This window comes from Anser cygnoides, chromosome 5, assembly GCF_040182565.1.
Source record: "Anser cygnoides isolate HZ-2024a breed goose chromosome 5, Taihu_goose_T2T_genome, whole genome shotgun sequence".
Taxonomy (NCBI): domain Eukaryota; kingdom Metazoa; phylum Chordata; class Aves; order Anseriformes; family Anatidae; genus Anser; species Anser cygnoides.
In genome coordinates, this window is record NC_089877.1 from 36,233,892 (window position 1) to 36,250,742 (window position 16,851).

A 16,851-nucleotide genomic window follows, 5' to 3' on the forward strand; every position below is an offset into this window, starting at 1 on the left:
CCTGCGGCCCCAAGAACACGCGGCCACCACGGGGAAGGATAAAATAAGTTTTTTTGTTTTTATTATTTATAGTCTTATAGTAAAGGGAAGCCTTAACTTGCAAGACAACTCTGGGCAGTATGTACAACATACTTTAGATCCATGGAATGAACGGCGTTAAAAGGGGGGACGGGGTCACCTACGGGGACAGTTCAGAAAATGACAGAGGTGGGAGGGGGGCTCGGGGATGTGTGGGGGGGGGACGGGGGGGGGGAGGTGGGGGATGGGGAAGGACGCACATGCAGACCACCCAGCCCGAGCCCTGCAGCTCTGTGCCGTGGAGGGCGGTGGGCGCCGTCCCCGCGGCGCGGCGGGGGGCCAGGTGGAATTGCACACGCAGAAAATAAATAGCGAGACCCCCCCCCGGCGCTGGCCGGAGGGCAGCGGCCCCCGCAGGCGGGTGGGGGACGGGGGCTGCCCGTCTCCTGCACAGCCTCGCGCTCAGCTCTGGGCTGCAGTGGTCCCTGGGTATAAATAGAAATGCTCATATAAAATCGAAGAGGGGGGGCGCGGAGAGGGGCTCGCTAGCGGCGGGGGGGCGGTGGGGGCATCTCCGTGCGGTCCCCAGGCCCCCCCAAGTCCGTCGGGGCGCGGGGGGGCTGCGAGGCCGCAGTCCGAGAGCCCCGAGGAGAGAAGGACGACGAGTCCTTACGGGGCCGGCGGGCGGGCGCAGGCCCCGGCGCGGGGGCGGCAGTGGCGGCGGGGGGGGGCAGCCTAGCTGGCCTCCATGCGCAGCTTCTTCCTGCTCTGCGGCTCCTCGGGCTCCGAATCGGAGCTGGAGTCGGAGCCACCGTCGAAGGCGGAGATGGCGCTGCCCTTGGGGTTGGTGTAGAGGCTGTTGTCCGACGAGGGGTAGTTGGCCTGCAGCTGGGCGCTCGACCGGGCTTTCTCCAGGGCGCGCACTGCAAGGCAGGGCCGTGCTGTCACCCCGGGGGGGTGCCACCATGGCCCGAGCCCCCGGCGCGCGGCCCCGCTCACCTTGCTGCTCCAGCAGCGCGTTCTGCCGCTTGAGGTCGTCGATGTCCTGCTGGTGCGTGTGGTTTTTCCGGCGCATGTACTGGATGTACTCTGTGGCTTTGTCCAGGATTTGGGCCCGGGATGCCTGTAGCAATAGTGGGAAGCGGCACGGGGCGAAATAAAGACCTCGGCTCCGCAGGGCTCCGCGGGCTCTCCTGCCGCGGCACCGGGGGTTTTGCCACGTGGAACCACAGCAGGATGCCCCCCGCTCGTCTCGGGGACCCCACGCAGATCCCCAGGGGGTGGGCTGCCCGCAAGGGCCACGCTTTCGGGGACGCCAGCGTCCTTGTGGCTGCGCTGCCACATTTCTGCCCTGGCCGCGCCATCGCCCTGCCTGTGCCAAACCCTTGGCCGGGTGACGTTGGGCCGGGCGAAGCAGGAGGAGGAAGCAAAGCTACCTGGGGGGGGGGGCAGGGAGGGAAGCTGGAACACCCAAAAACACTCGCCCCCCCCGCCCCGCGTCGCGCTCCACAACCTCACCTTCTCTCCCTGCAGGGAGGGCACGGAGTCCCGCAGGCTGTGGAAGCTGTCCTTGATGTGGTCCCGCCGCTTGCGCTCCAGCGCGTTGTGGTGGGCTCGTTTGTCTGCCTGCGGGGGGGGAGAGGGGGGACGGGACAGACAGACGGACACGGCGTGTGACCCGGGGTCACGGGGTGTGTGCGGGGAGGGGTCACGGGGCCGCCCCGGCAGCGCTTTCGGTTTCCCTGTGGCACAGCCCGTGGGTGGCTTCCTGCTGCGGGGGGAAGCACTGGAGCCTGCAGCGGAGCTGGGGGGCCCTGTCTGGGGGTGGCCCTAAAAGGGGGGCAGCTTTGCCACCCCCCCTTTTCCCTTACCCTCAGGAAGAAAAAGGCACAAACCCCTCGTATCCCCCCTCAATGAGACACAGCTCCACCCCCCCCCCCCAAGCTGTGGCCCCACATCCCGTGCCCCCCCCCCCCCCCAAAAGAGCAAGTATTGTCTGTCGCAGCCCCCCCAAGCACAGCCACTTGTTGTGGGATCCCCTTAAAACACACCCAGTCCCCCCCTCCCCAGGACACAAACCCCATGGGCGCCCTCCCCAGTCACCACCCAACAATCAGCGATCCCTGATCAAAACCCTCAGATCCCCCCATAACGCCCCAAACCCACTGCCCCACAGGCATCCCCCAAAACCATAACCCAACACAGCCTCCACATCCCCCCCAATACAGCCCCCGGATCCCCTCAAATGCACCCCCCAGGTAACACAGCCCACAGACTCCCCCAAACATCCCCCCAGATTCCCCCCCCCCCAAATAACACAGCCCCCAAAATTCCCCCAAATACAGCCCTCAGATCCCCCCAAACACCTCCCCAAATAACAGCCCCAAGTTCCCCCCCAGTTCCAGGCCCCCTCCCAGCCCACCCCAATAGCACAACCCCCTGATCCCCATAACCACCCCCAGGCCCCCCCCACCTCCCCAATACCACCCCCCCACCCCCTAATAACACCCCCCCAATAGCAGACCCCCCCCGAACTCCAACAGCAGAGCCCCCAGATCTCCCCCCCAAGCCCCCCCCACCCCCAATAGCACTCCCCCAGACCCCCCCTCAATATCAGATCCCCATAAACACCCCCCTAGATACTCCCACCCCCCTGATACCACCCCCCCAGACCCCCCCCAATATCAGAGCCCCCAGATCCCCCCAAATACCCCCAGACTCCCCCCCAACACCCCCCTAGGCCCCACTAATACCTCCCAAGACCACTCCAAGCGCCCCCAGACCCCCCCGACCCCCCCCCAAGACCTCTTCAACCCCCCCAGGCCCCCCCAATACCCCCCCAGGCCACTCCAACCCCCCCAGACCCCCCCCAATACCTCCACAGACTCCTCCAACCCCCTTCAGGCCCCCCAAATCCCCCCCAGACCCCCCCAATCCCACCACAACACCCCCCCCAGACCCCCCAATACCTCCCCAGACTTCCCCAACCCCCCCCGGCCCCTTTAATCCCCCCCCAGGCCCCCCCAACACCCCCCCAGGCCCCTCCAATCCCCCCTCAACCCCCCCCAAATCCCGCCCCCACAGCCCCCCCCCCCCCCCCCCGTGCCCCCCCGTACCGCTGACTGGAAGCGGGGCTGCTCCTCCTGAGGGGGCCGCAGGACGGGGCGGGGGGGGGGGGGGGGTGCGGAAGGAGGCGTGGGGCGTGGGGGGGGAGAGAAACCAAGCGTTACCGCTCCGCCGCCGCCACCCGGGCAGCGGCGGGGGGCACGGGGAAGGGGGGCGGCGGCGGACTCACGTCGCTCTCCACCTCGATGTCGTCGTTGTCGCTCATCGCTGCCGGCCGGGGAGCCGCGGGCCGCGCCGCCACAACAACAGCGCGCAGCGCGCCTGCGCCGCGCGTGACCGCCCGCCCGCCCCCCCGCGCGGGGTGTTGTGGGGCGGGGAGTTCGTAGGGGTAACACGGGGATGGGAGGGGGTGGGGCGGGGGACTACAGCTCCCGGCGGGCAACGCGCGCTGCGCGTTGCCCGCCGGGAGCTGTAGTCCCCCGCCCCACAAGCGGTAGGCGAGCGGAAGCGCCGCGCCCGCTCCCTCATGGAGGGCGGTGGGGGCGCCGCGACGCGAAGGCAGCGAGAGGCGGCGCCGGGAGCGGCTTTGTGGGGCCGGGGGGCGGCAGGGGGGCTCCGGGACGGCGTCCCGGGAAGGGGGGGGGAACGGGTGGGGGGGTCCGAGGGTGTCGGGGTCCGAGGGTGTCGGGGGGGGGGTGTGAGGGTGAGGTGTGAGGGGTTTAGGGTTTCTGAAGGGTTTGGGATCTCTGAGATTTGGGATTTCTACGGGGGTTTGGCATTTCTGCGGGGGTTTGGGAGCTTCGTAGGATTTGGGATTTTTGCAGGATTTGGGATTTTTGCAGGGGTTTGAGGTTTCTGAGGGGATTTGGGATTTTTGAGGGGATTTGGGATTTTTGAGGGGATTTGGGATTTTTGTGGGGATTTGGGATTTTTGTGGGGATTTGGGATTTTTGCAGGGATTTGGGATTTCTGAGGGAGTTTGGCATTTCTGGGGGATTTGGGGTTTCTGCAGGGATTTGGGGTTTCTTAGGGATTTGGGGTTTCTGCGGGGGTTTGGGATTTTTGCGGGGGATTTGGGATTTCTGCAGGGGTTTCGGACTTCTGGGGATTTGGGATGTCTCTGCGGATTTGGGATTTCTGCAGGGGGTTGGGATTTCTGTGAGGTTTGGGCATTCTGAGGGACTTAGGATTTTTGTGGGGCTTTGAGATGTCTGTGGGGATCGGGTATTCTGTGGAGATTTTGGGTCTGTTGGGGATTTGGGCTTTCTGAGGGGTTTGGGATGGCTGTGGGGATTTAGGATTCCCACGTGAATTTGGGTTTGCTGTGGGGATTTGGGCTTTCTGAGGGGTTTGGGATTTCTACAGGGATTTAGGATTTCCATGGGAATTTGGGCTTTCTGCGGGATTTAGGCTTTGCTGTGGGGATTTGGGATTTCTGCGGGGATTTAGGATTCCCATGGGAATTTGGGTTTTCTGCAGGACTTGGGCTTTCTGCGGGATTTGGGCTTTGCTGTGGGGACTCGGGCTTTGCTGGCGCAGGCCACGTCTAATCTGTCCCCTCCCCCTCGTCTTTCGGCAGCTCGTCCCCGCCATTGGCCTCGGCCGGGTGCCGGTCGTCGTCGTCGTCATCGTCCTCGTGGCGGCTCGCCCCCTCACCCTCCGAAGCGGTTTCGTCGGAGTCGTCGTCCTCCAGGTAGCGGTAGCCCTTCATCTTGTGGCGCGGGCGGGGGATGCGGGGCAGGCGGTAGGACACGCGCTGCGCCAGCTTGCGCTCCATCCACAGGTAGGAGCCGGCCGCCAGCCCCAGCGCCAGCAGCATGATGGAGAGCTTGGCCTGCGGGACAGCGGCGCTCAGCGGCGCTCAGCGGCCGGCCGGCCCCGCACAGCCCAGGATCTCCCGTCCCCGCTCACCTTCATGGGCAGCCCCGACCACAGGTACACGGTGAAGATGGCCAGCGCCTGCCACCAGTGGTAGATGGTGAAGACGAAGTCTTGGCGCTCTTTGTCCTCGTACAGCATGCCCAGGAGGACTGCGGGAGGAGACGGGCGCGGGCTGTCAGTGTCCCCATCCCGCGCCGGGGTCCCCTCTCCAGGCAGTGCGGGTGCCCTGCTCTTTGCTCGTGGGCCCGCAGAGCTGGGCACCGCCACGCCGAGGTGCCGGGGGATGCGAGGAGAGGACGTGTCGGGGAGCTGGGCGCAACCTGGCCACGCCAGGGGACACGAGGCTGCGCCGGCACCTTCCCGGTACTCACTGCTAATGCCGGTCTTGTTGAGGGCGCTGCCCATGCCCCAGAGCACGGCTATGGAGTAGAGCAGAGGTGCCTGCACCACATGCCGGGGCTCGGGCGCCCAGCAGAAGAGCGTCACCAGGATGGCGGCGTGGACGAATGCTCCGGCAAGCAGCGGGCACTGCCGCCGCAGGCGCAGCGTGCAGAGTGCCAGGCTGGAGCAGGCGGAGGCGGAGAAGCCGTAGGCCATGAGGAGGTACGCCAGCTTCTCCAGCCCCAGGGCGCACACGCCATAGTTCTGCGGTGAGGACAGGCTCAGTGTCGCCCCGGCCGCGCTGTCCCCCCGCCGCCGCCCCGATCCCATCCCCGCGCCGTACCAGGGAGAAGCCGGTGCAGACGAAGAGCACCTCGAAGCCGCTGTAGATGAAGAAGGGGAGGAGGTGGCGAAGGCGGTAGTCCCGCATGTGCTTGAAGGGCAGCTGGAAGATGTTCCCCCAGCCGATGCTGCGCAGGTCAATCTCCTCGGTGGGCCGGTAGGCCGAGCCGCACAGCAGCAGGACCTGATCGTGGCAGTGTCCCGTGAGGCACCGGTGGCCACCCAGCCCTTCCCGCCCGGCCCCGCACTCACCACCAGCATGGCGAGGAAGGCGGCCGCCATCAGGACGCTCTCCACGATGATGAGGTTGACGCTGCGGGGCAGGCTGTGCAGCACCGTCTTGTTGAAGCCGGGCAGCGTGCCGTGGCTCAGCGTCCCTGCGGGGTGCACGCCGCGGCTCAGCACCCACCAGGACAGTGCCCGCCGCCCCGCACCACCCCCTGCACTCACCGCAGTGCTTCACACCGTACAGCGTGTGGTTGAGCTGGTACAGGTAGTTGTTGAGGAAGAAGAGCATGGGCATCTGTGCGCAGACGAAGCTTAGCTGCGGGACACGGAGCAGGGGGGTGCTCAGCCTTGAGCTGTCCCCTGTGTCCCCTCCCAGTCCCCACCGTGCACCCCGCTGGCCCTCACATGGAAGCAGGCGTAGAAGATGGTCTGGAAGATGACGACGTAGGTGCTGCAGGCGCCCCGCGGTGCTTGCCGCTGCTCCTGCACGTGCTCCTCCTTGTAGTTGGCGTACTCGTAGTACTTCTGCGCCATCCTGCAGCGGGATGCGGGGGGTCAGCCCGCCCCCCGATCCCCCCTGCCCGCCCGCTCCCCGCTGCCTACCGCGTGATGTAGTGGCCCATGGAGGCCCAGAGGGGCACGATGGCCACCCCGATGGCCACGGCGGAGGGCACCAGCGTGAAGTAGCGCTCCCAGTAGTTGCTGGAGACGAACAGGGCGTAGATCCCCACGGCCAGGAACATGGTCCACTTGGTGCCGAAGAAGCGGATGAGGACGGGCGTGTAGAGCAGCGCCACCACCGGCGTGACGTTGATGCCCATCAGCACCTTGCGGTCGATGTCCTCCAGCTCCATGTTGCTGTACTTCACCTCCCGGTAGGTCTCGTCGTAGTGCAGGATGAGCTGCATCTGCAGCAGGCCTGGGGGGGCCCCAAGCGGCCGTCACACCGCTGCCCCACCACCAAGGGGATTGTCCCCGGGGGTCCCCGAGGGGCCGGGGCCGTACCCAGGTAGACGCCGTAGGTGAGCATGGCGGCCAGGCTGGCGGCCAGCACGTTCTTCACCACGCCGAGGCGCTTGCGGCGGAAGTACTTCTGCTCCTCCTCCTCCTCGTTGTAGTCGGGGTGCGTCCCCACCACGTCGTCCAGCTGCGGGCACCCCCCGGTCAGCCCTTGGGGTGCCTCCACTAGTGGGGAGCCCCCCCCTTGGCCTCATGTGCCTCCCCCTCACCTGCATCTCGGCGCCCAGCCCCTCGCCTGCTGCCAACTTGGCCGCATCCTGGTAGCAGCTGGGGTCTTCCTCCATCGCTGCGTCTGTGGGGCAGACTGGGGGTGTCAGGGGGGTGCTCCACGTGTACCGCACCCCAAAATCCTGCACTTGTGCCCGGCACCCCAAAACCTTGCACCGCTTGTGTCCTGCATCCCCAGACCCTGCACCCACGTGCTTTGCACCCCCACATCCAGCACCCCTGCGCTGGCGCCCCTGTGCCCTGCACACCTAAACCCTGCGCCCATCATTCCTCTGTCCCCACACAGTGCACCCCCAAACCCCACACCCTTGTGCCGGGCACCCCCAGGTCCTACACCCCCAGACATTGCACCCTGCACCCCCAAACTCTGCACCCTTTTGCTGGGCACCCCCAGACCCAGCACCCCCAAACCCTGCACCCTTTTGCTGGGCACCCCCAGACCCGGCACCCCCAAACCCTGCACCCATTCTTTCTCCGTCCTCACACTATGCACCCCAAAACCCTGCGCGCCCAGACCCGGTGCCCCCAAACCCTGCACCCTGCATCCCCGAACCCTGCGCCCATTCTTTCTCCACCTTCACGCCGTGCGCCCCCGAACCCCGCACCCTCGTGACCCGCACCCCCAGGCCCTGCACTCAGCACCCCAAGCCCCGCACCCTGTGCCCCCAGCCCCGTACCCCCGGTACCGACACCCCGGACCCGCCGCCGCGCTCGGGCCGGCCGGGGCGGAGCCGCCGCCGCTTCCTCTTTCGGACGGGGCGGGCGGGACCGGGGGCGTTTAAAGGAGCCGCGCCGGGACCCCCCCCGCCCCCAAACCTGCCCCTGCTGCCCCCCCTTTCCCCCCAACGCCCCAACACCCGCAGGGTCCCTTCCTCCGCCGCCCCGATTTGGGGCGATGGCTGGAGGTGCAGCCCTGCACTCTGCCCCCCACCCCAAATTTGGGTGCCCACGACCCCCCAGCACCTCCCAGGACACCCAGCCCTCTCTGCCTGGGTCTGTGGGTGCAGAGCTGGACCCCCCCCGTTTTTTCCATCCCCTGGGGGCCACGCAGAGCGTCCCCACCCTGGGCACGTCCCAACTCGGGGTGCGGGGCCCCGGGGCGCACCCGGGTGCCACGAACCCCAATGTCCCCGCAGGTGTCCCCGGCAGGCGGGTGGCTGCCAGCACCCCCACACCGCCCCGCTGCTCACCGGGAGGGGGGCACGGGCCGGGAGGGTCCCGCAGCGAGGTGGGGGCGCCTCCATCACGGCACCGGTTTGGGGTGAATCTGTGCTCCCTTTGGGGTTCGCGCTCCCCGGCATCTGGGGAGCATCGCCGTGGGGCTGAGCACGGCGCAGCGCATGGCGCAGGGCCGCTGCCTTCCTGTTTACGAAGCAGGGTAATTAATTAGGGCGTGCGGGGAGTTGGCGGAGGGGAGGCGGGCGTGGGGCGAGCTCACCCCAGTGGCGATGGGATGGCAGCGGGCAGCCCGATGGACGGGGTCAGGGGCTGGCTGGTGGCGTGTCCCCGTGGGGTCCCCATGGGTCGGGGTGGCCCTAGGGGACAGGATGAGCGGTGTCAGTGGGTCAGGGCGATGCTGGGGAGCAGGGCGAGGGGTGCCTGTGGGGTGCTGTGGGTCAGGGTGGCTCTGGGGCACAGGGTGAATGGTTTCTGTGGGGCGTCTGTGGGTCAGGGCTGACAATAGCGGTTTGGGGGCAGCAGGGCTTCCCCGGCCCCACTGTCCCACGGGGGAGATCCCATCCCGGGCCTCATCCCCACTGCCAGCCCCACGGAGGCGGGGTGCTGTCTCCCCACTGCCAGCCCCACGGAGGCGGGGCGCTGTCCTGCCCGCCCCCGGCCATGGGGCCAGGCCACCTGCCCCACAGCATTTAGGAGGGACGCCCCAAGCCTCGGCAGTGCCAGCCCGGCCTCGCGCTCCTCTCGCCACCGCTCAGCCCCACAGGTAGGTGCCTCCGGGCCCCCTGCGCAGCGCTCGGCTGCCCCACGGCCAGGCTTCGCTGTGGGGCACCCCACTGGGGGGGGGTTCACCTGAGGAAGGGTGGGTGCGTCGGGCATGGATTGGGGCACTGGGAGCAGATGTGGGGCCGCGGCTCCGCGCCCCGTGTCTGGGCACATCTTCACGCGATGCCGTGCCCAAAGGCAGGCTGGGGCAGTACTGCTGCTGCCTCACGCCCGGGTCCGTGGGGATCCCTTTGGGGCAGCCTGGGATGCTGCCGCGCGTCGGGGGCTCTGTGCATCCCAGGGTGACCCCGTGTCGGCGGGGCAGGCCCATGGCCGGAGGCTGGCAGCTGCTTGGGCGCGTGAGGACGGCCCGGGAATCCCAAGCATCTCCTGCTGGGCGCACTGGGGCCTCCGGCTGCTGCTGGGCTGAGTCACGCCGCAGCCGGGACAGCCTCGAGCATCCGAGCCGCAGCCAGGGGTGCTGCGGGCCGGCACAGGCACCTGCCCTCACTGCAGGTGGCTTCTTCTGGGGTCACGCTGGCATCTCCGGGGTTCCCCGCAGTGGGGTGGGCGCAGACCCCAGCTGCCTGCACCGTAACTGGCGCCACATCTCTCCCCAGGGCCCGTGGAGACCGGCAGCTCCTTCCTACAGCCCAGCATGCAGCAGCCCCACGAGCCCCCCGTGCAGCAGCCCCCCGGCTGTGGCAAGCTCATCCCCGTGGGCGGCAACGCCGGTGGGTGCGCCGGTGCCATCCCGAAGGGACCGGTGATCTGCAGCACCGTGTGGTGAGAGCGAGGGGCTGGGGGCAGCAGGGAGGTGGGCAGGGGGTGCTGCGGCGGTGCCGGTGGGGCACTGGGGACAAATCCGGGGAGCCACAGTGGGGTCCTGGGGAGCAGGGGCTTGGGGACAAGGTGAGCAGAAGGAGCCCCAGCTCCTGGCACCGAGGGGAAGGCCCGGGTAGTCTGGGATGATGCTGGGACATGGAGCTCCTGTCCCTCGTCACCCGGAGCACCGGGGTTAAGAGCAGGGCCGGGTCCCTCTGACGCTTGCATCCCTGCAGCGGGAACCCCTACGCGGGGCTGGTGAGCCACCTGCGGGCAGCCTGGCTCTCGGGGAAGACGCGGCCCTTGGAGTACCGCTTGGCCCAGCTGGAGGCCCTGGGCCGCTTCCTGGAGGAGAAGAAGCAGGACATCCTGGAGGCCACCGCCTTGGACATGGGCAAGGTGAGAGGAGCTGGCAGCTGGGCGCTGCGGTTGCCTCGTCAGGGTCTCACAAACCCCCTTCTCTGGGTCTTGTATCCTCCTTGGTGCAGGTGTGGGGTTCTGGGCATTGGAGTCCCCTTGATAGGCTCTTGCATCCCCCATGGTGTGCTGCGGGCTGGCATGGGGCACCCATAGGTGCTGGGTCCCCACAGAGCTCTCTGTAACTGGGATTAGCCGGAGCTCACGAGGGGCCACGCTGCTGGACGGGCTCAGTGCCACTTGCCCTGTCCCTGTCCCCCGTGTTGGCCAGTGCCAGGTGGGAGCCTCGGTGTTAGGGAGCTTCCCCCGGTATCCACCACAAGTGCCGTGCCCCAGGTGGCCTCGTAGAGGCCCAGGTGCGGAGGCCGTGTCCCGGGGAGCTCCTTGCTGGCCCGGTCGCAGCTGGGATTACCGGCATTGTGCAACGTGCTGGCCTTGCACATTCCTCCTGCGTGCCAGCGGCACGGTGCCGTGGCACGGGCAGGGACCTGATGTGGCTCTGGGGATTGCGGCACCCCAGGATCTCTCAGATGATCTGTTGAGGGAGCAGGGAGCCTCCCCACCGGGGACAAATGTATTCTCTGCTCAGTGCTTCAGGACCCTTTGCTTGCTTCTTCCTTTCTTGACGTGTCGTGCAGCTCAACAGTCACCTGCTTGCTTTGGTCACGCGGTGTTAGGAAAGGTTTTCCTTAGGGTGTTTTGCCCCAGCGCAGCGTAACTGGGCTTATCTGGCTGTGGCAGCGCTTGGCTCATCGGGGCCACATCTGTGCACACATCAGTGTGGTGGCCGTGCCCGCCCGAAATCTCCCAGGGCTCCTAATTGCCTTGTTTGTTTGGGGTGAGAACCTTCTGCTTCAGCCAGGGGTAGATATGCATCGGCACTCAAAGTGCGTCGTTCACCTCTCCTAATTGTATGTAATTAGAGCCGGTTGTCTAGTAATACGCTTGTTATGCAGGCAGGCCTTCATAGCTAGATGGACAATTCATCTGCTCTTACGCAGCGAGGTGGGTGCCTCGCCCCCAGGGATGCCGGTTTCTCTCCACTGATGATCGAAGGCACCTGGGTGACCTCAGACTTAATGTCCCATCACGCAGCCACCCTTCGTGTCCCACCAAAACCCTCAATGGCCCCATCTTCACCAGTGATTTCCTCATCCTCCCAGTGCTGTAACCGGCTGCCTGCACTGAGAGCAGCCCCGTTGCTTTGCCGGAGGTCCGATGTGCCTGCCGGGCACGTGTCGAGGAGCTTGGGAGCTGCTGGGGACCCAAAGGTCCCTCGAATGGGGCTCGGTGGTGGAGCCTCCTGGGAGCATCAGAGGTCGGGGGCTTTGCTGACTCGCCTTAATAGCGCAAAGAGCTTCTCTCTCCAGGGCGATGGGGTATTCCTGAGCCTGCTGAACTCACTTCTGGTGTCTTCGTGCTTTTCCCCCAAGAGCGGGCCTTGGCCACGCTGCTGTGCCGCGGTTATGTCAGCGGAGAGGACTCGTGCGCAGGAAATGCCTCCGCAGCCCCTGCGATTCTGGCTCTGACGCCCAGCCCGCACGCCGCTCCCGAGTCATGGTCAATTTAGTCACTGCCTGTTGGGACGGTTTATCTCGCAGAAACCTGCTGGGTTTGTTTAATTCCCCGCACCTTGCCCAACCTGCCTGTCCCAGCCGCGTGCCGGCTCGGCGCAGCAGCCCCGGGAGCTGCGGGGATTTTTCTGCCTGGTGGCGTTGGGCCGAGCCCCGTCCCGCGGGGCAGTCACGAGGTGCTTGCTCTTCTTCGTGTTGCTGTTTGAACAAAGCGAGCTCTTTGAGGCCAGCTCTTGTGCGTGGGCTGTGGAAGGAGGCGCTGGGCTCTGCTTCCAGCTCCTGTGCCCGAGTGGTCAGCGTGCAGTGCCTTGCGGCCACAAGGGCAAAGGCACCAGTACAAGAACACAGTGTGGTCCAAAATACATTAAACATTTTTTTTCCTCTGGCCAAATACCTGTTTTCATAAAATTTCAGTGACGGTGATGTTCCCCAGTGGCTGCAGGAGATAATGGCTATTTCTGCTTAATAGCTTCTTCTGCTCTGCCCTTCGTGGGCAGACGGGGGGGCAGATGTCTCCTGTGGGTGGGGAGGAGATGGGGTTGGTGTTGGGGTGACGCTTATGGTGATGTCTGTCCCCAGCCATCCTTTGAGGCCTACTTCACTGAGATCCTCCTCTGCAAGAACGAGCTCAACAACACCCTTAACAACCTGTCCCACTGGATGAAGGACGAGTACGTGGACAAGAACCTGGTAGGGCAGAAGCTCTGGGCTGACCTGGGAAGGGAAGAGGGGGAGACAAAATGAAAAGGGGCAGAGCGTGTTCGGGAATGGCACTGAGGTGGGGCTTTTCTTGCAGGTGATGCAGCTGGACTCAGCCTTCATCCGCAGGGACCCCTATGGGGTGGTGCTCATCATCGCGCCCTGGAACTACCCCATCCACCTCTTCCTGGTGCCCCTCATCGGGGCCATCGCTGCCGGTGAGGCTCGGCTGCATGGAGCCAGATCTGTCTCCTGCCCCAGGATGCAGGCAGCGCCCAGGCACCAGCAGGGGGACCTGGTCTGGGGTGCCAGGAACATGTCACTGCCCTGATGTCCTGTCCCTCTCCCCGCAGGGAACTGTGTAGTTGTCAAACCCTCAGAGATAGCCAAGAACACCGAGAGGCTTGTCGCCGAAATGCTGACCTGCTACTTGGACAGTGTAAGAAGCTCTCCCTGTCCCTGTCCCGTGGCTGGGGCATTCCCACCCCTTGCTCACACCGAGCTGTGTCCTGTGCCTCCTTGGCAATGTGGCTCCTTCCTCTGTGCTCAGCCAGTGGCCGTGGGCCAGCAGCCCGGGGTGCTGTTAGCGGGGATGGGGATAGAGTGACCTGGGCAGGTGCTGACAGGGGGACCCTTCCTCCTACACCACAGGACTGCTTCGCCGTGGTGACTGCGGGCATGCAGGAGACCACCAGGCTGCTGGAGAACAAGTTCGACTACATCTTCTTCACTGGTACGTCCCTAGAGCCAGAGCCTCGGTCTGGGACCTGATGAAGGACCTGGGGTGAGGGTCTGGCAGGGCTTGATGCACTTTCCCCGGGAGTACCACATCCCAGAGCCGGGCTGCAGCGTGGTGGGATCCCCACCGTGACGCATCCCCTTGTGGCCTGCAGGCAGCTCCTCTGTGGGCAGGATCGTGATGACAGCTGCTGCCAAGCACCTGACACCAGTGACGCTGGAGCTGGGGGGCAAGAACCCCTGCTACGTGTCCGACACCTGCGACGTGCAGAACGTGGCCCGGCGGGTGGCCTGGGGACGTTTCTTCAACGCGGGGCAGACCTGCATCGCACCCGACTACATCCTGTGCAGCGTGGAGATGCAGGACAAGCTGATGCCAGCCCTGCGCGAGGCCATCACCGAATATTTTGGCCCCAACCCGCAGGAGTCCCCCGACTTTGCCCGCATTGTGGGGGACAAGCAGTTCCGCCGCGTGCGGGCGCTGCTGTGCAGTGGGCGCGTGGCCATCGGGGGACAGACGGACGAGAAGGAGCGCTACATCGGTGAGGGCGCCTGAGTGTGGTTTGTCATGTGGGGAGTGAGGAAGCGCCTGGCATGGGGATGTGAGATGGGGAAGCGGAGATATGGTGCGAGCCACGACTGCGGGGAAGGCTCTGCAGCTGCCTTTAGGCAGAGACGCAGGGAGATTGTGGAGGGCTCAAAGCTGCAGTCTGCAAGGGATGCGTAGCATCTTCTCCTGGGGAAAGGAATCTGTGAAGCAGCAGGTCCCTGGCGAGCCCGGGGCTTGTGTGAGGGCCTGCGCCTGTGCAGTGAGTGATGCATTGCTTTAACCCTTCTCCACAGCCCCCACAGTGCTGGCAGATGTGCAGCCCTCTGATCCTGCCATGCAGGAGGAGATCTTTGGGCCCATCCTGCCCATCGTCGTCGTGGCCAACATGGACGAAGCCATTGACTTCATCAATGCGCGGCCCCGGCCGCTGGCCATCTACGCCTTCTCCTGTGACAGCAAGGTGCGTGCGGTCCACGGAGCCTAAAAGGGACTGAAGGAAATGGGGCAGCAGGGCTGGTGCCCACCCCGCTGACGCCCTGGGGCATGCTCTGGGAACCCCGGGCTGGGGGAAGAGTTGGCTGATGTCTGAGGAGCGCTGCCACCGAGCCAGCAGACCACAGTCACGTCCCCTTCTCCCTTCCCCTCCCAGGTGGTGAACCAGGTGCTGGAGAGAACGAGCAGCGGCAGCTTCTGCGGCAACGACACCCTGATGCAAGTGACATTGACCTCGCTGCCCTTCGGTGGCATTGGTAGGTCCGGAGCCCCCGACCTGCCTGCCTGAGGCAGACGTGACTGGGCCCCCGGTTTGTCCCACCAGAAGCCTTTTGCTTCACTGCGCTGGGGCTGAGCCCTGGGGCTTTGCAGCTTTGTTTGTGCTGAGCACGTGTGGAGCACCGCAAGGTTTCTTCTCTCTGTGGCTGCTGGCCCAAGCAGCGTTCCACAGTGTGTCAGGGGAAATGCCTCACGTAAAATGTAGGGAAGTTTGTACCACTTGGGTATTTCCTTGGTATTTCTGAGCAGCAATGTGAGCAATTTTTGACATCTGTCAAATGCAGGCAATGTGAGTGGATTTTGTGCCTTCTCTGCTTGGGCTTACTTGGGAGCTCCTCAGGCGCTGCTGTCTTTGGTCAATCCATCGCTGGTCCTTGTCTGGCAGCATTGTGCTTCTTGGGTAGGCGAGCTTTCCTCCTGCAGGCAGCGTGGTGCTGGATCAGAGCCCTTAACATCACTCAGGAGCAGGCTTATACTTTCATTCTGCATTTTAAGACTAAGTATTAAGAGTAAAACACTTATGAATGTCAGGGAAATCTGCCTCTGGTAATGTGGAGATCCTCCTCAGCCAAGAGGAAGAAGTACCTGCTTTTCAGTGTCCTTATATGAACACAACAATTGTTTTTTCAGGTAAAAAGTGAGGTCTCCTGAGCACTGGGTTCTGGTTGTGGCATTGCCTACAGTGAGATGTCCAGGGAAGAGCAGCACAGGAATACAGGAAGAATTTGATGATGCTTCCCCAGAATACTTTCCTGATCTCGTGGTCTCTTCCCTAGAATATTCTCTGGAGATTATTGTGGGGAAGAAGCTCCACGTGCTCAGCATCTCTGTCAGAGCTGACAGCTGATTCAGACATAATAAGATGCCGAGACAGGAAAGCAGAATTAATTCCTTACCTGACTGTGGATCAGGGAACAATTGTTGGTGGTTCCTGTGCCGTAACTTATCTTTATGGAAATGATTCAGAGAAACGGCCTCAAATTATCAGGTGGAGGGCCTGAAGTCATCAGGGTGAGATGGCATCTGCCAAAGCTTCCGCAGTAACCTGGCTGTGAAGTCACTGGGCTATTAACCGTGACGTGCAGCCTCAAGCTTAAATCAGCCACAGGAATCAGGGTAACCAGCATTGCCAATGCGCTGCTGATTTTTAAGAGCTCCAGGAAGAGGCTGACCTTCGTTCCAGGCAGGGTGGTAGCCCCTAGCCGTGGGTACATACCGTAAGGCACCACTGAGGTTGTGGAGGGAAATCAGGCCTCGTAGACCCAGCAGAGCTTTGTGACCATGTAGCAAGCGTAGACCAGTCACAGTGATGCACATGGAACTCTAAGCAGTGGTGAGCTGCAGGGATTATCTGGCACTGTGTGACTGAGGAGCCGTAGAGCTCGACAAGGAACAGGGAAGGGCAAGAGGTCCTGCACCGCATCGGCCATTGGCTGGCAGCAGGAGATTTCCATGAGAAAAGCCTGCAGCCCTGTGGCTCAGGGTGGGCAGGAGGAGAGTCCTGTAGGAAGTCTGGACCTGTGCTGTCTGTTGCAGGTAACAGTGGCTTGGGGAAATACCACGGCAAGTTCACCTTCGACACCTTCTCTCAGCACCGCGGCTGCCTGCACCGCAACATGGGCCTGGAGGCCATCAACAGCCTGCGCTACCCGCCCTACAACCAGCAGAAGCTGGGGCTGATGACGGCTACCTTCGAGATCAAGCGCAAGGGCATGTGCACCTTGCTCTGAGGAGTGCCCCACGCCGCTCATGGACTGACCGGGCTGGGGATGCATGGCTGGGGCCTGCAGGGTGAAACCCCCTCTGTCTGCACCGCTCCCTCTGTCCCGTGCCACGTCCTTTGCCTCACTGCCACCCCGAAGTGTGTTGGACAGCAGGGACAGACCCCTCCTGCACATTCACTCCTGCCCGGCTTCCTCCGCTCTGGACCGCGTGCTGTGATATAGCTGAAATGTCAAAAAGTTCTTGTTTTCACCCCAGACTTCTCTTCTTGGCAGAGAAGCAGCCCCCTGGATGTTGAGAGCCAGCAGTTAGCCCCATCTCTCGTTAGATGACCCTTTCCTTCCCCGTGAACCTTGCTCTCCTGACAGCTGTTGCTTTTTCCTCCGTGTAACTCTGCTCTAGTAAAGACTTTGCATTGAGTTCTGCGGCCTCGCCTTGCGCCTCCTTCCC

General features: G+C 64.2%; 3 protein-coding genes across 10 annotated transcripts; 1 reads left to right on the forward strand and 2 right to left on the reverse strand.

Annotated features, from left to right (window-relative positions):
- Nucleotides 1-34: 34 nt before the first annotated feature.
- Nucleotides 35-3,472, reverse strand: MAX (MYC associated factor X). 2 transcript variants are annotated; one of them, XM_066998895.1, is made up of 5 exons: nucleotides 3,314-3,472; nucleotides 3,135-3,161; nucleotides 1,537-1,644; nucleotides 1,018-1,147; nucleotides 35-941 (listed from the first exon to the last, which is right to left on the reverse strand). In XM_066998895.1, the coding sequence occupies exons 1-5, from the start codon at nucleotides 3,347-3,349 to the stop codon at nucleotides 754-756; spliced, it is 489 nt and encodes a 162-aa protein (XP_066854996.1). In that variant the 5' UTR covers nucleotides 3,350-3,472; the 3' UTR covers nucleotides 35-753. The 2 variants fall into 2 exon arrangements, with proteins under 2 accessions (XP_066854996.1, XP_066854997.1); XM_066998896.1 differs by having other exon boundaries at nucleotides 1,018-1,141; nucleotides 3,314-3,468.
- A 453-nt stretch (nucleotides 3,473-3,925) lies between these two features.
- Nucleotides 3,926-8,485, reverse strand: UNC93B1 (unc-93 homolog B1, TLR signaling regulator). Of its 6 annotated transcripts, XM_066998848.1 has the most exons (11): nucleotides 7,842-7,921; nucleotides 7,146-7,228; nucleotides 6,922-7,063; nucleotides 6,520-6,835; nucleotides 6,322-6,451; nucleotides 6,139-6,232; nucleotides 5,941-6,065; nucleotides 5,690-5,872; nucleotides 5,337-5,610; nucleotides 4,996-5,114; nucleotides 3,926-4,918 (listed from the first exon to the last, which is right to left on the reverse strand). In XM_066998848.1, exons 2-11 carry the CDS (start codon nucleotides 7,218-7,220, stop codon nucleotides 4,631-4,633), a joined length of 1,746 nt encoding a protein of 581 aa, XP_066854949.1. In that variant the 5' UTR covers nucleotides 7,221-7,228; nucleotides 7,842-7,921; the 3' UTR covers nucleotides 3,926-4,630. The 6 variants fall into 6 exon arrangements, with proteins under 6 accessions (XP_066854949.1, XP_066854946.1, XP_066854943.1 ...); XM_066998845.1 differs by lacking the exon at nucleotides 7,842-7,921 and adding an exon at nucleotides 8,355-8,485 and having other exon boundaries at nucleotides 5,337-6,065; XM_066998842.1 differs by having other exon boundaries at nucleotides 5,337-6,065.
- LOC106048259 (aldehyde dehydrogenase family 3 member B1) lies at nucleotides 6,626-16,820 on the forward strand. Of its 2 annotated transcripts, XM_048053098.2 has the most exons (12): nucleotides 6,626-6,791; nucleotides 8,929-9,106; nucleotides 9,726-9,891; nucleotides 10,167-10,329; nucleotides 12,501-12,611; nucleotides 12,718-12,838; nucleotides 12,974-13,059; nucleotides 13,272-13,353; nucleotides 13,514-13,900; nucleotides 14,202-14,368; nucleotides 14,558-14,657; nucleotides 16,216-16,820. In XM_048053098.2, the coding sequence occupies exons 3-12, from the start codon at nucleotides 9,764-9,766 to the stop codon at nucleotides 16,407-16,409; spliced, it is 1,539 nt and encodes a 512-aa protein (XP_047909055.2). In that variant the 5' UTR covers nucleotides 6,626-6,791; nucleotides 8,929-9,106; nucleotides 9,726-9,763; the 3' UTR covers nucleotides 16,410-16,820. The 2 variants fall into 2 exon arrangements, with proteins under 2 accessions (XP_047909055.2, XP_047909058.2); XM_048053101.2 differs by lacking the exon at nucleotides 8,929-9,106 and having other exon boundaries at nucleotides 6,652-6,791.
- The last annotated feature ends 31 nt before the right edge of the window (nucleotides 16,821-16,851 follow it).

Coding starts and splice junctions, on each gene's coding strand:
- MAX (XM_066998895.1), bottom strand. CDS start 3,349: ATGAGCGACAACGACGACATCGAGGTGGAGAGCGAC. Junction 1,148..1,536: donor CCTCCCTGCAGGGAGAGAAG/GTGAGGTTGTGG, acceptor TTCCCACTATTG/CTACAGGCATCCCGGGCCCA. Junction 942..1,017: donor CGCGCTGCTGGAGCAGCAAG/GTGAGCGGGGCC, acceptor CCTGCCTTGCAG/TGCGCGCCCTGGAGAAAGCC.
- UNC93B1 (XM_066998845.1), bottom strand. CDS start 7,220: ATGGAGGAAGACCCCAGCTGCTACCAGGATGCGGCCAAGTTGGCAGCA. Junction 6,452..6,519: donor ATGGGCCACTACATCACGCG/GTAGGCAGCGGG, acceptor ATCCCGCTGCAG/GATGGCGCAGAAGTACTACG. Junction 6,233..6,321: donor TCTTCTACGCCTGCTTCCAT/GTGAGGGCCAGC, acceptor CGTGTCCCGCAG/CTAAGCTTCGTCTGCGCACA.
- LOC106048259 (XM_048053098.2), top strand. CDS start 9,764: ATGCAGCAGCCCCACGAGCCCCCCGTGCAGCAGCCCCCCGGCTGTGGC. Junction 12,612..12,717: donor AGTACGTGGACAAGAACCTG/GTAGGGCAGAAG, acceptor CTTTTCTTGCAG/GTGATGCAGCTGGACTCAGC. Junction 12,839..12,973: donor CATCGGGGCCATCGCTGCCG/GTGAGGCTCGGC, acceptor CTCTCCCCGCAG/GGAACTGTGTAGTTGTCAAA.